Raw genomic sequence first — 16,032 nt, 5'->3', positions numbered from 1 at the left:
GATCATTGTCTTAAGTTGCACACGGGAGGTTCAGGTTGGACATCGAGGAGAATTTCCTCACACAAAGGGTGATTAGACACTGGAATGGACTGGGAGGTGGTGGAATCACCACCCCTAGAGGTGTTCAGGGAAAGAGTGGACATGGCACTTAGTGCCATGGTCTGGTTGACAAGGTGGTGTTCGGTCACTGGTAATCTCAGTGACGCCGTGATTCGGCGGGGTGCGGACGGACACCTGGCACGCTGCCCGATGCGGTGCTGAGGCGGCCGCAGTACCGCCTCCCTCACGGCCGCCATGACGGCCCCGCCCCCGCGGTCCTCCCGCGGCGCGGGGCCGCCAGGGGGCGCTGCGGGGCGGGGCGGGGCCGGCGGCGCGCGGCCCGTGCCGGTGACCGCGCGGTCACGTGACGGCGGGGGGAGCCGGGCGGCGAGCGCGGGTGTCCCGGACCGGCCCGGCGCGGCACGGCACGGCACAGCCCGGACCGGCACCGCACAGCTCCGCACCGCACAGCTCCGCACCGCACAGCCCGGACCGCCGCAGCCAGCGCCCGGCCCAGCCCGCAGCGCCCCGGCCCGGCCCGCAGCGCCCCCGGCCCGCCCGCCCGCCGCCACGATGCTGGCGCTGCTGTCCCGGCTGCTGGACTGGTTCCGCTCCCTCTTCTGGAAGGAGGAGATGGAGCTGACGCTGGTGGGGCTGCAGTACTCGGGCAAGACCACCTTCGTGAACGTCATCGCGGTGAGCGGGCGGCGGGAGGGGCTGATCCCGGCCCGGAGCCCGGGATGGAGCGGGGGCAGCGGGTGTGCCCCGCCGGGTGGGATGGGAGCCCCGGGAGCCGCTGTGCCTCCGGGAACCTTCCCGTGCTGAGGGGACACTGATCCCACACCAGGGCACGGCCCGACAGCCGTGTGTCGGTGTGGCTGGGCTGAGCGAATGTGGAGATAACATTGTGTGTCCTCAGCTGCTTCCTCCCTTCGTCTGTGTCAGTGGGCCTGAATGGCTGGAGGTGTCACCCACTCACGGTTCTCCTCGCAGTTGTTTGCTTGTGCTGATTGCTGTAGCCTGTATCAAATAATCTCCTTTCTCTCAAGGTACATCTTGCTTCAGAAGTACAACTAACAAACCTGAGAGCAGCAAAGTGCTGCACTGGGGCCTGCTGATCTGGTGGTGTGCCTGGAGCAAGTGAAGGAAGGGTGTGGAACTCCTCCTACACGAAGCTTTCCATTGTTGAATGAGATAAAGAGTAGCTTTACCTAAATGGCTTAGTTGGCTCCACCAGCGTCCTGCTCTGTGGATATATGTGATGGAAAACATTCCAGGAGACAAGTTTGGGAGCCCTTGTAGGGAGACTGGAATGGGAAGCTGGGGTGCCTTTTGGGTTTGCAGGGAGCATGAGGGATCTGAGTCCCGAGCCCCTGGAATGAGAGCTGATGTCTCCAGCTTTACAGGGAGCAGACCTTCAGCTTGTCTTTCGGGGTTTTTTGAGGCTGTCTCCATAACACTATGGAATATTTGTATGAATGTATTTACTGAAGTGTCAGGTGAGTGAGTTGCTGGATAGGAAAAGGACTTCTATTCTCTTGAATAAATTCATCCTTGTACACTGATGGATACCCTGGCAAAACGTAACCAAGGTCTTGTGTAGCTCAGGTGTGAGCACTCAGTGGGCTCCTTGATAATCATGGGAAATGGGTCTGCCCCCATCAGAGGTCACTTTTCTCTGACTAGTTTTTATGTGAAAGTTGCTGAACTAACCCAAGAGTGCCAGAAGCCTGTTCTTTCACACACTGCCACTACTTCTGGGCTTTGATTTCTAAACATGGAGCTCTGGAATTGTTGAACAACCTCGGTCTTTGGCTGCTGAGCTGATACTGCTTGGAGTGTTCCTGCAGCTTGGGGCTCTGAGGTTACCCTGCAGGTTTTTTGTCTGCTGGAGTCCTCATGGTGATGGTACTTGACAAAGAACTGCTTTGCCTCTCTGTAGTGCCAGCAGCACATGTTCAGGGAGTTACATGTGAAGCTATGCAGATATGTGGAGCAGTTCAGAATTGCAGCAGTGCTGCACATCAGTTTAGTCCATCTGAGTTGTCTCAAGTGGTAGAAGTTTTCCTAAGTAAAGCTGACATCAGTTTCCAGCTTCCTTTGCCGGGGGTTGAATTTTGCAAGGTTTCAGCCATGTGTTAGGATCACACCCAGACATTTATCTGACTGTCATTCAAAGAGCCTTGCAAAACCCAGTGAAATAGGGAAGCTGTTGTGTGTGCTGACACAGCCTCGTTGGCTGGCTTGGTTTGGAAGCAGCAACTTGCGTTTCTGAAGCTTTTAATTAGGACATCTATGAACTCTTTACAAAAAACAGAGAGAGGGGACTTGCTCAGGGTTTTATGACTGATTTTAAAAAAAATAATAGCATAAGCTTCAGTCATCAGTGCAATATTGCTTTTTAGAGAAGCACTGCTGCCCATGGCATGCAGAGATAACTTGGTAGTTGCTTCCCTGACTGACTTTAGTTTAGAGTCTGCATTTGGGAACGAGCGTGCGAAAAGAATAAGTGCTCTCTGCAGGCCTGTTAATGGTCTGGATGGATGAGGCTGTTGGGATTCCTTAAAACTAAAATGAAAGGAATGACACAGCAAGATGTCCTGTAGGATACCTCTAAAAGCTGGATTGCACATCAGGAGCTTGGTATGGCTTAGAAGGTTGTGTTCTGTCTAATAGGGCTGTTACCAGTCTTGACAATAGTGAGTTTAATCCAATATAAATCTCTAATGTAATCTCTGCCCATCAAGTGAGGCATATGGAACTAGAGGGAAACTCAACCAAGGAAGCTTGATGCAAGGCCTGACTGCTGCTGAAGTGGGAGGCCTGACTGCTCCATGAGAGGCAGACAGTCCAGTTCTAGAATAATCTTCTAGATTGGTACTGGGTTTGGACCATATTTATTCCTTCAGTGTAAACAAGCACTTGGTTTGTAATCAGACCAAACAAGGGTGTGGAGTGATAGGACAAGGGGGAATGGCTTTGAACTGAGAGATGGGGAAGCTGGATTAGATATTAAGGATAAATCCTTCCCTGTGAGGGTGGGGAGGCCCTGGCACAGGTTGCCCAGAGAAGCTGTGGCTGCCCCATCCCTGGAAGTGTCCAAGGCCAGGTTGGAGCTTAGACCTGGTCTAGTGAAGGTGCTTCTGCCCATGGCAGGGGGCTTGAAGTAGATGGGCTTGAAGGTCCCTTCCAACCCAAACCATTCTGGGATCAGTTTGACAGGAAGGTTTAAAACCCAGCCTTAGCAGTGCAATCTCGTTATAGCTGGATGTGGCTAATGCAGTTTCTGCTTTGCTGAGGCTCCACATTAGTCACTGTCTCTAATTAGATATTAAGCCTAAGTTTTCCATGTGCGTGAGTAAACTTGCTCACAAGGGAGGATATCATTTCTTCCTGGTCCTAATTTCCCTAATGTGGAAGGCCTGTGGCTCTTATTTGGAGAAACTGCCTGTCATCCCGGGATCGCCTCTGGAATTGTCGGCTCCTTATCCGAGCGCTGGAAATGCCCATTATTTACAGAGGCTGCAGTATCTGGTGCTGTTTGCATGTCTGCAGCTCGTGGGTGTTCCAGCCTTTCTGCAGCCTGGCTGTGGAGCTGGGAGTGCTGGCCATGCTGGTGTGGGGAGGCACGGAGGGGCCCCAGCTCCTCCTCGGCCTGTGACGCAACTGAAACATGACTCAAGTAAACTGACTCTGCTCCCAGCCTGGGCAGCATGTGCTGCTGGAGAATGGGGCACTTGTTCCCTTTCAAAGGGGTGTTTCATGGAAGAGTGGCATCTCCTGGCTTTTTTTAGAAGTTTTGCTTGAAGCCTGGTAGGTTGTTCCTCGATCCAGGTGTTTGGCACGGGAAGACTGAAGCTCATTAGTCTGATCCTCCCATACAGTTGTTAGGCTTAAGAGCCAAACTCAGCCTGTTTGTGGTGACAGGGTAAATAAGGTCCCTTTGTAGGATTTGTGTCAGAGCCTGAATTAGTGTGGTTTGCTTTTTTAACTTTGGAATATCCAACACGCCTTGGACTGAGGCCTTGGTTTCTAGAGAGGCAATTCCTGAAGCACCTCTCAACAAAAGGTTCCTTTGGCCAGCTGGGAGCTGTGACTTCCCTCTGGCCTCATGAGTATTGTAAGTAACTTTGACTTAAAGAAGCCACATTGGCAAAGTATGGAAAAAGGTTGTTCTAGAGAATTCCACTGCTGTTTTAGTGCCTTCTGGAACACTCAGGTAGGCCATAAATCCCATGTGTTGTCACTTCATACACAGAGTAGCTAGGGGAGAAGGGTGATACACTTTGAAGTGTTGTGTTTCTTAATGGCAGAAGTCTCTTGAAATGCATTGCATCACTTCATTAGCTAATAAAGCTACCAGGAGATGACTCATGTTCTGTCTTTGAGGTCCTGCTTGCTGTACCCCCAGGTGGGCTGAAACAGGTGACTGAAGTTGGAATCTACTTTTCCCATTGTGGTCCTGAGTTCCTGCATAGCATTCTGTGAGAAATGGAAGAGCTCTAAGTAGTAACACCTCAATAAAGATGTAAAGATGTTTTTGGGACTGTCAGAGGCATGAAATGAGCTCTTACATGAATGACTTCTAGAGAGAAATGTTTTTTTTATGGTAGTTACATGATAAGTGGTCCATGTCCTTTTAAATATTCCATGGAATAGGGTTGGGGAATTAAAAATGCCTTTTCTTGTCATGTACTGTTGTTTTGCTTTCTGCAGCAATCATTCATGGAGGTGCTGTTGTGAAGCCTTTCAAGGGACTGTGAGATCACAGGGATTGAAGCTTCGAAACTAGAGGTCAGGCTTCTGAACTGGTCACAAGTAGCTGGAACACTGAAGTATTTCCAGAAGGAAACTGGACTACAGACAGTTGATTTGTCCATCTATGATGCACTGCTTGGTGGAGGCTATGAGTGTTGCAGAGGAGGCTTAGTGTAGGGGTAGCTTGATATGCTAAAATTACACTGTTTTTAAAATTATTTTTTAAAGAGGAGATTTCTGAGAGATGTGGCGTTTTTTTCTTAGTGTGAAAAAAAGAGAAATTTAGGGATGAACAGCAGGGTTTAATGTAATATGCTGGTTCAGGTGGATTGGGAGTGTCCTGGCTGGAATCCATACTCCACTGATGTTATCTCCTAGTTGGTTAAGCTTGTTTGTGATCTCTTCTAGCTGGATGAAAAGTAATATGAGTAAAGACAGAACAATCTCTACTGTGTAGTAACAAGGCCTATATGAAGAAATTGGTCCTATAACAGTCATGAATCACATCAGCTTTATGAGATGCAAACTAAAGGCTGCCCTGACCTTTTCTGATGATAGAAAGAATGTCCTTGTGTAGGCTGTGGAATCAAAATCAAGCTGCTTAGGAGGCTTGGTGCTGACAGTCTGGGTGACAAGGCCAGGCTGGACAGGGCTGGGAGCATCCTGGTCTAGTGGAAGGTGTCCCTGCTCATGGCAGGGAGTGGAAGAGGACAGTTTTAAAGGTTCCTTCCAACCCAAACCACTCTGTCATTCTGTAGCTCCCTGGAAGTTGAATCTTATGGCTGTAGGGAGGCAGATGAAGTAGCCAGAGCGTGGTTTTGTTTGTTTTGGTTTTTTTGACTCAAGACAACTGGAAATAGTAGGTTTAGTAAGCAGCACGTTGTAATATGAACAAAGTATCAAAAGAGACTAAACTTACTTACTATCCCTTTTACACTGCTGGAATGTCAGGTGATGGCAAGTTAAACTCTTGTCCCAAGTTTTCCTCTGGGAAATGAACTGTCCCTGTAGCTGATACTGCTGTGGTGTCTGTGGGGATTAGTGCTGGTACTGGATACAAGGTGAGCTGAACCCAAACTGATTTATGGAGTACAGTGAGGGACTTAGTTCAGTCTGGAAGCAGTTTTGCTGCTCTGAATAATCCTTATCCAACAGAAGTACCCATCCACATAAATGGGTTCATGTTGCACTAAAATCACGTTTAGGTTCTCCAGGAGCTTTGAGTATCCAAAAGGGAGCATCTCTTAAACCAGGAGGCTCAAGGATCAGTCCCATGGGTTCCTTCTGCATGAGGCCTCTGAAATTCAGTCTGTTTAGTCTCCCTGTTCCTTATCTCCCACACAGGGGCTGGAGTTAAGTTTGTTTGCTGACCTTCAGTTTGTGTTAGCTCTGTATGGTCCGTGTGACCTCGGAGCTTGGGCTTCATTCATAATCACTGGTGGGACACGGGGCTGCTCTGCCAGGAGCCCTGCAGGGAGTGCAGTGTCTGCCTGGTGGGACGGGCACAAGTGCTGAAAACAGGGCACCTCTGTGTTCATCAGCACCACTCTTGGGCAGTGCTGCTGTGTGTGACAGCAGCCAAAGGCTTTGTGATCAGGAATTGAAAGTACTGCTGTGCACATCAAACGTGTTTTAAAGCTGGTGCCTGTTTTAGAAGGAGAAAGCATCATATTGTGAGCACACGGTGATAGGGCTGAGTAATCTGCTCTAGGAGGGAAGTGATTCAAGCAAAACTGCCTACCAATAAAGGCATATTCCTTTGGTTATGCTGTGTGAGTAGCTTTTTGCATATGAATACTCTAAGTTGCAGCTGAATTCCTGGCTTTTTTCTTCTGTAGAGGTAGTAAACAAAAGCTCCCTAAATTCTGGGTTTAGAGAACTGTTTCTGGGCCAAGCCAGCTGAATGCAGTAGCAGAATCCATCAAAGGAGATCACTGCCTGCTTGCTAAATCCTCTACAATCACTTTAACCAATTTTTGACCTGTCTGAAAAGAGAAGGTGACTGCCAGTAGCTTTCTTTGGGTACAGTGCCTGTGAGCAGAGGAACACCCACCCATCAGAGGGAGGCCTTCCAAGAGAAGGGCTGAGTTGATCAGTGTGCTCATGGCAGTGCTGGATTGTTCCTCTGCAAAGCAGAGAACAGGCAGTGAAACTCAAGTGTAACTGAGGACTCTGCAGTGGAGGTTTTAAGCAAGTCAGAACAAGTTTTGGGATGTGCAGCGTGGGTAGGGAGTACTTGGGAAGGAATATAAGGTGCAGCAGCTTTCCAGAATATTCTGTAAAAGCTTTCTTGTGGTGGGTCACAGTAATTTCTGCAATGTTACATTAAACACGTGGTAAATGAGGTGCTGATCCACTCTGAAGGAATTTGTATCCTAAAAGAGCAGGGAGAGAACTTGATACTGAACATGCTGTAATTAGTGGGATGGCAGTGGAGGGCTATAAACCCTGCAGAGGGATGGGCAGGAAAGGAGAGGCTTTGGGATAGGCTTGTGTGTCAGGAGTGTTTGCACTGTGTAGAGCTTGATGATGGTCATGATAAGGTTGTTTATGGGTAAGAATCGAGGAGAAGGCCAACAAGGCAGATGTCCTGGTGGGAATCTGTTCTAAACCACCCCACCCAGGAAGAAGAGGCACCAAAATACTCCTTAAGCAGCTGGGAGAAGTCTCACAATCACTAGGCCTTGTTGTCATAGGACACTTCAACTTCCCAGATATCTGCTGGAAATACAACACAGCAGAGGGAACACAGTCTGGGAGATTCCTGGAGTTCCTATTGATAGGAACAGCTCTCGAGTGAAGGATCTGGAAGTATCTGAGTGGGAATAGCTGGCAGCATATGGGGTAATGTGCAGTAGCACAGAGATAGAGGTTCAGGGAGAGCTTGGGAGAGCTTGGAGAAGAGTTGTGGGTGTGGGGTGTGACTGTGGAGGCAGGAATGTGGAGGCAGGAATGCAGTGGTGCTTGAGCAACCTGGCAAGTGACCCTTCAGAGGCAACACTGGCTCCAGGAGCCAAACTGAGCTGCATCAGCTGTGGAAGCACAGCCAACCACCAGCCGCTGAGCTGCACGTGATGGAATGGACAGCTCGGACACGGGGATTTTGGGAATGGGGAGCTGATGGACAGGCATCCAGCCAGGCACCTTGCTGAGTTAGAAAGGTTAGAGTGTGTTCAGGAGCAGTGCTGCAGGAGCCTGATCCAAACTCCTCTGTGCAGCCCTGGTCCTGTTGGCCACCCTGCTCCTGATACAAACCAGGAGCTACTGGCCTTCTTGGCCACCTGGTCACACTTAGGTGGTACTTGCAGCTGGTGGCAGTTGGGCCCTAATTGGGGTGTGTGATGTTTGCTCCAGAGATCCCAAAGGGCTTTAAACCTGGGGTGGCCTCTCTCTGCAAGATCAGGGAGAGATGCAGACTTTGCTGTGATATCACACCCTAATTAAACAACTGAATGCTTTTGGATCGACCTTAATTTTCTGCAATCTCGTTGACTGTCTGGTTCTATTACACATAATGGATGTAGTGAGCTTCATAATGGCCACTGTGGTGATTCACCTTGTGCCAAACAGCCGAGGGAGCAGGGCAGAAATCTGGTGTTGATAACACTTGTTATGGCTCCTGGGTTGGCTGCAGGAGATCGCTGGGAACCTGGGAATTTGGCTCTCCAGCTGCTACAGATAAAAGGGTAACAGACGGTAAAACATCTGCCACTGGGGAACCTCTCTAATGCAATGCTGTTTGCAGCAGTTCTGCCAGAGCTTGGAGTGATGCTGAATGCCTGGTGGAAGCAGGCTCAAATACTGTCCAGCTGCATTTCATTGCCTTTCCCAGTGCTGAACAAGCTGGACACTGCAGGCTGGCAGGAAGCTGACCCGGCAAGTCCTTCCACTTTGCAGCCTTCTAACACTCCTCAGGGAGTTACCCCATACCTGTGGGTTGGAGGCTTCCTCCAGTGGGTGATTTATTACTGTGAATGCTGTCTGTGGAGTAGCTTGCATCAGAGGGAGAGCTTCTGGATATTTCTAGCTCCCAGGTAATTGGGAGATCCTGAGTTGGCTCCAGCAGAAGTAGGTGAATGGTTCTTTTCCTGTCCTTGTCCTGGCTGTCCATCTGTTAAGCTGTGCAAAGCACTTCTCCCAGGTAACTTTGCACCCTGACTGCCTCAAGGCTTGAACAATTATTTCAGTGCTTGTAAGAAATGACTTGACTGACTTCAATACACATGGATATACTATTTAGGACTTCTTGGCTGTGAAGCCTTCAGTTGGAAGGCAAATGGTTAGAAAAAGCTTGTGATATTTTACTATGTAAACCAGCTGCATCAGATAAGCACTAAATTTAACTTTCTTTTTTTTCCAGTCGGGTCAGTTCAGTGAAGATATGATTCCTACTGTGGGCTTCAACATGAGGAAAGTTACAAAGGGTAATGTTACAATAAAGGTATGTTGCCTTTGTTGACTGTTGTCTTCAGCTTCTAGTTTAAAATGTACGTGCTTGCTCTGTTTTGCTTCCAGCCTTGGGACAAATATAGAAAACTGAAGAGGCTCAGCTAAATCTGTCAAGTAGCTTAAGAAGACATTTATGTTTATTTATGGAGTTTCTTAAATGAGAATCTGTGTGTGATTTCCAGGTTCATGGACTAGTTAAAGCAATCTTGTGATAAGGCTGTCTGGCTTTAATCTGAGTGTTTAGGGCCCAGAGATGCTGCTTTTCTACTCATCAGGGTTGCTTACATCAGATGCAGAGTTTTAAGTCAATGTATCACAGTTTCCTGTGTAACCTCAGTCTCCAGGTGTGTTCCTGCAGCTGCTGCAAGGTGCTCTAGTTTGCATCCCCTGCTGTGGGCTGTGAGATCCGAGCAGCTGTACAAGGGATTAGTTCTGGTTCAACATGGGAGGGGTCCAGCAGCTGGTTAAGGAGAAAGGAGAAACTGTGTTTTGATTTCTTGTCTTATCTGTGCCTGACACGTTTAAAATAGTGCATGGCTAAATTGTCTTTTTCCCTCGCCTCAAGATCTGGGATATAGGAGGGCAGCCGCGGTTCCGGAGCATGTGGGAGCGATATTGCAGAGGAGTTAATGCTATTGTGTAAGTGCCTTCCCTCGGCTCCTACTCACCTCCAGTGTGCTGCTCTTCTCTGTGAGCCTCCTAACAGAGCATGCCTCACTCCCTAGTTCTCCTTGTAATTCTGAGACTGCACTGCAGCCAGATTGACCTGTTCTACCCCTGAGTTCAGGGTTGTTCTTTTATCTTTCTGATCTGGAGTACTAACTCCTTCCTGTCTGAACTGGGTGGCAGTGCTGTCTAACTCAAAGCATCTGCCTTCTACTCTGGTCTTAGAGAATTTTTTCTTTTAAAGAACCACATTCTTTGCTCAGAAGCCCTGGCTTTGTTTAAAGCCCTGTTGAATGTGCTCAAACCTGACAGTGTAAAGGAAAGACTGATGTTTCTGAGGGAGCTCAGTCTCACTGACCTAACCTGAAATTCTCTCTAAAGCTACATGGTAGATGCTGCAGATCGTGAAAAAATAGAAGCCTCTCGAAATGAGCTGCACAACCTTCTAGATAAGCCACAGTTACAAGGAATCCCTGTAAGTAATATCACCTTAAACAGTATTAAATGCTTGAGGAATGTCATAACTTGAGCAACTCTGAAGTCTGCCTTGAACTCTTAATTGTAGGGCCTGACCTTACTGGTCAGTGTAGGCATGAACCACACCTGCCCCCAGTGCCTTAACTCTAACTGTTGGCCTCAGTCCATCTTTCAGTGATCTTATTTTGTTCAGTGCCCACAAAAAAAAAAAGAAATAAAATTAAAACAGTAGTTTAGAGGTTTCCACAGTATGAGTTGATGCTCTTGTCTAAAGGTTAACCAGAGTGTAATACAGAAGTGTAAAGTAAGTTTGGGGAATATCAGATGAAAATCTGCTGGGATTATTCTCAGTTTTGTCAGCTGATGTGTTTCTGTGCTTGCTCTTTGCACAGAACAGTTTATTTGAACCCCTTCTTTCCCTGTGACTAGGTCAGGCTGCCTTTTTGATCTGGTTTAATAGTGAATATCTCATTCCATTAGATTTAATAGGCAAGTGCAGACTGTTTGTGAGACTCCTTTAAAGTGGAGTTTGTGGGTTTTGTCTTTTTGTTGTTTTTCTGAAGCAAAGCTGCAACCATTTCCTTCTCTGGATTTCAGGTTCTAGTACTTGGAAATAAGAGAGACCTTCCTAATGCTTTGGATGAGAAACAGCTAATTGAAAAGATGTAAGTCTAACCCTTCCTAAGAAACATTTTTTTAACTCAGTAATTTCATGTACATAAGGTTGTTATTAAATCAGGAAGCTTGCATTTAAAAGCAGAAAACCCAGCAACAGGAGGTAACAACATTGTACAGAAACAAGTTATGTGGAGAAGGTGAAGGGGAGCTTTTAGTTTCTCAGTAAGAGTCCCTGTGTAAGAGAAATTCATGCTGAAATGTTCTCTCTTTCCTAGGAACCTCGCTGCTATTCAGGACAGAGAAATCTGCTGCTACTCAATTTCTTGCAAAGAGAAAGATAATATAGGTAACTATTAACCCAAAATGCTGAGCTTTATGAAGAGCTGTCAGAGGATGGGCTGGGGGGTTGCAACTTCTGATACACACGTTTCCTGACTTCAGGAAATCAGAGAATCAAATGTGTGAGTGCAGTGGGTGAATTCAGCATAACTCCTGATGGCAGTGAGGAAGCTTGACTGGTATTAAAGTTGTAGGGTTGTAGTTACTGAAACATATGTCAGTCCCTGTGAAATGTGCTCCTTTCTTTAGTTAGGTTGCAGGAAATAGCTGATCAGTCTCACCATTAGCTTGGCCTAAATGATTTTATACTTTATCAGGTGCTCTCACCTCTTTCTCACTTGGGGAGGATGGCAAGTATTTGCAGCAGGTTTTTCCTCAAGTCATTTCCTTGAAATAATCACCTTTCCTTGCTGTTTGTGCTGTGGAATCTGCTAATCACTGCAGCCAAACAGTTCATCTGTCTGGCACTGACAGCAAATGCTTTAAAACTTGTGGAGTTCAAAGGCAAATTATTGGAGCCATAGGGAAGTATCAGATTAAGGGATGTCCTTTTCCTAGTGGTGTAGGTGACTGAGGAACCAGGATTTCTGGAGCAGTGACTTTGTTTGTTACTTGAAGGATGCTGGGCAGCTACAGGACCAAAGCACAGACAGCAAGCATTCCAAAAAATTATCCTGTTGATCTGCCTTGGACCATCCTCTAGAGAAGGGCTTGGATATTCCTGTACCAAAGCCATGCCAGTTATACAAACACAGACACCTGAACACGTCTCTTCTCTCTCTCTGTAGATATCACGCTTCAGTGGCTTATTCAGCATTCAAAATCTAGAAGAAGCTGAAGTCTTCCTGGAATCTCCAGTACCAGTTGGCCATAATCTCAATTGTCCACTTCCCTCCATAATGAGATACTACCCAAAAATCCTGTATCAAGAATCTGCCTTTTCACGGTTCATTTCTCATGTGCACTGCTGAAGACTTGTATTCCTATTCTGTCACAAAACAACTAGAGTTGTCATGATAAAGTCAGCACAAATATTTATTTTACAACCATCTGTGGTGGGAGGGTTGTGGGGGGGGCTTTTTAAAAAAATTATCTCTACCATGTTAACTACGATGGTACACTCTGTTCTGGTTTTTCAGGGCCAGGTTTTTATATGATTTTCAGCAAGTGTTTTATTTCTAGTGTTTAGTGGCTTGAAGATGCTGATGCTTGACAGCATTAAGATTCTGTAAGATGCCACATACAGTAGTTAGAAAACATTTAAGCGTGAGTTGTGGGATACTGATTTATCTCACAAATGCATGTGATGTGTGTATGTAAGCAGAGAAATGGAAACTGTTTGCAGAGGGGAGCACAAGGCATAGATCAGCATCACTAATCTACAGCTGAGATCCTGTCACTTGAAAAAGAAAACTCTCATGATGAATTAGGAAAGAGTCATCTTTTAAAATCGTTCTGTTGCTTTTGTTTAACATTTGTGTGGGGGATGGGAATGGACTGTTCTGTAAACCTTCGAAAATTGGAGTATTCCAGCATGAAAACAAATTACTAGGAACATCAGGCTTTGTTCAAATACATTCTTCTATCTCCAGATACTCGTGGTCTCTGTCTGAAACCAGAACATGCATTGTGAGCAGCTGCATGACCCCAGTTACTGATGTTCTTGTATCCAGGCGGTTGTTGCCCTGTAGCACACTATCTGTGTAATTGTCTAGTGTCTCTCCTGCTCATGGAATGGCTGGGCACAGTTTCACCTGGTGCTATGGAATACCTGGGCTATTGTGACAACTCTAGACCTGCCTGCTTTTCGATGTAACCATGTGCAAAGCCTGTAAGATGCCAGATGAAACGTTCTACTGTGTCAAAGCACAAGAGAGCCAATGATCCTGTCTCTTGACTAGCTCCTGCAGCTTAGGGAAGTGTGTATAAACTCAAGATCGCAATGTTTTTGCAGCTTTACTTTCTCAGTGACTTCAGCCTATTTAAAGGGACAGACTTGTTAAGACTGGTTTGCTCACCCAGCAGTGTCAGCGTAGCTTTACTCATGTGTGCAGATCCATGGTACACCTGCCTGTGTTGCCTCACACTGTGTGTGATTCCTCACCTCAATGTGGTTTGCATCCCGTGGGAGTCTTTGGTTGGGAACCTGCTTAGTCCCTGTCAGCTGTGACAAGCCAGTTTTAATGCAGACTGCCATGGCCTTACTGTCCTGTACCACCTCTGGCACTGTTGCACAGACACTACAAGCTGCCTGCGTTCAGTCTGAAGTTGCATTTTAACTTTTTGTCCCCTTTCAGTTCTCTGAAGCATGATTTCAATTAATTCATACTCTGGTGCTGTAGAGGAGAGGGTAAATTATCTTGCTACTGTAGTCCCGAGTTCACCAGGAACTGCTACAGTTACCTTTATTTAGCAAACTTGCTTGTGCCTAAAATAAGGAACCTAAACTAGAATGTGTGAATCTTTGTGGGGGACCAGGTCACTGTTTAGTTAACTGGCCTATAGCTAAACTTGATGTGTTTGGTGTTTATATACTTCACTGCTTTCAGCGTTTATGGCATCCAAACACTTCCAATTGTTAACCTGTGCATTACTCTCTGCATGTGAACAACTTATACAATTACTGAACTTTGTAAATACGTGAATTTTTTTATTTAGGTGGATGCATATGTTGGTTTACTGCTCTTCAGCTTTATTCAATAAACTTATGTTTTGAGGGTTGTATTGACACTTAACTGACTGACTTGAGTTGATGTGGCCGAACTCATGGAAATACATGGTGGGATGTGTGTCTCCTCTCCCAGAGATGACAGTGGGGGGAGAAGGATTGGTAAATACCTGAGCTGATTTAGGTTCTGTGGCTCAACTGTTCCACTGAAATGCTCATAAAGCTGCCTTTGAGGCCTGGGGTTTGCTCAGCTTACCTGAGCAAGCTCAGCTAGTCAGTCTCAGCAGAAGTCAGTGCTCTTTTATGTTTATAAAAAGCACTGGCAGCTGAGGGGTCAGAAGTAGGGGCAGCCTTCTGGAGCTCTGTTTTCAGGAGAGACATGCATGTGTCTGCAAGCTTCTTTCTTGTCAAGCCTAGAGTAAAACCTTTGTTTTTCTAGCACAAGTGTCAAATCTTGCAGTGCCTGATCATTCACTGCCAATTAAAGCAGAAAGATTCTTATCTCAGTGGGAAGTGAGGCTTTTGTTGACTGAGGTCTGGAACAAAATCTTTGCTGTGATTGTAATCTGGAGTTTCATTGACTGTTCTTCCCAAAGGCTTTTGTTGCATTAATGTCTCTTAGGTCACTGATAATTTATAGGACTGTATGTCATCATCTTCCAATTAATGGTAACAAATTGGATGTCTTGTTTCAGGGCTTGCCTCCACGTAAGCTTCCAAACTTGCTGAACTGTAACAGGTTAGTTTTTAGTACTGAGAGCAGGTCTTTTAGCATCCTTCAGTGTAACTTGGCTGGTGGGAAGGACTGGTGAACTGTTGGGTAAAAGAACATGTGTGTGTTTCTTTGGGAGTTTCCTGCATGCAAAACCAGCTCCCTGGAGTTCACAGTCAAAGCAAAATGCCTCTAGACACAAATCTGAGAACAGGATTAGTGCACTAAGCTTTGTCACCCTGGTTTTGACCTTGGTCTGATACCAGAACCAGTCACTTCAGTAAATCAGCTGTGGTATGAACTGGCCAACAGCCCTTTGCTTGATTTCAGTGGTATTTCAGTAATAGTTTCTACTTCTATGTGTAAATAGGGAGAACCACAGGGGCCACCTGTGATGTGTGTGCTCTGAAATTACTTCACAAAATAATCCCACCTGGGTTTCACAGCTTATTCTTGTACTGTTCTCCCAGATGTCCTTGGTTCCTCACGTGGCAGGAAGGAGAGCTCGGAGTGGCTGTTGGATTCCAGCGCAGAGGATTGCACTGGTCCTGTTTCAGGGCTTGATTAACTCCCCAACTGCCTTCCCTTTGACACAGGAAGTGTGGTGAGTCTTTCCAGGGAAGGGAGGCTGTTCTCAGCACCTTCAGCCTTGGACTGGAAAAACTGCTCCCTCGTCTGGCACAGTTATGGCCAAGGTCAAATCTTGTGTGTTCTAGCAGAGGTGTAGAGCATTACCAGTGCTGTTTGCTGAGTTTGGATGCTAGAGCTCTGTTCTAGTCATCAAATCTCATGATGATTACATGTCTTGGGCTCTGTAGTGAGTCTGGACAGTAAAAAGAGGCTGATTAAATGTCCCATTCTCCTAACAAAAGTTGCTTTTGGGGGGATGAATTTTGATAACATAAACTACTGTACTTAACATCAATAGCCATAATCCTGAGACTCTCCTCTGATGGAGGCCTTGGCTGTTGGCATAATAAGAAATGCACATCTTGTGAAAAGGCAAATGTTGAGCCAGAGAGAACTTTTGGTGGTGAATATACATGAAGTTAGGCAGCAGTCCTACCTTTGTGAGCCCCTGGTGTGTTGGCATTGTCTGGTGTCCTGGTGATTTACACCAGCCATCAACTCTCAGTCCTTGGTGTTGGGTTTATTCAGTACAAGTGATCATGGAGCAGCAATGATTGGATTAGGAATGTTTGTGTTGGCACTCACAGCTCCAGGCTGTGTGAAACGTTTCCTTGGAGTGTTCATGTCCTCTCAGCTTTGTGTGGATGGTGGTTTCTCTAAGTGCAATTACAGTGCA

General features: G+C 46.6%; 1 protein-coding gene across 1 annotated transcript; it reads left to right on the top strand.

The window, feature by feature from the left end:
- Positions 1-398: 398 nt before the first annotated feature.
- ARL8B (ADP ribosylation factor like GTPase 8B) lies at positions 399-14,081 on the top strand. The gene is made up of 7 exons (XM_064667109.1): positions 399-735; positions 9,158-9,238; positions 9,812-9,885; positions 10,294-10,387; positions 10,987-11,054; positions 11,283-11,353; positions 12,135-14,081. Exons 1-7 carry the CDS (start codon positions 613-615, stop codon positions 12,182-12,184), a joined length of 561 nt encoding a protein of 186 aa, XP_064523179.1. The 5' UTR covers positions 399-612; the 3' UTR covers positions 12,185-14,081.
- Positions 14,082-16,032: the final 1,951 nt, after the last annotated feature.

Source organism: Pseudopipra pipra, chromosome 11 (assembly GCF_036250125.1).
Source record: "Pseudopipra pipra isolate bDixPip1 chromosome 11, bDixPip1.hap1, whole genome shotgun sequence".
NCBI lineage: Eukaryota > Metazoa > Chordata > Aves > Passeriformes > Pipridae > Pseudopipra > Pseudopipra pipra.
Note: the sequence above shows the minus strand (reverse complement) of the source record. Positions and strands in the feature narration are given on the sequence as shown.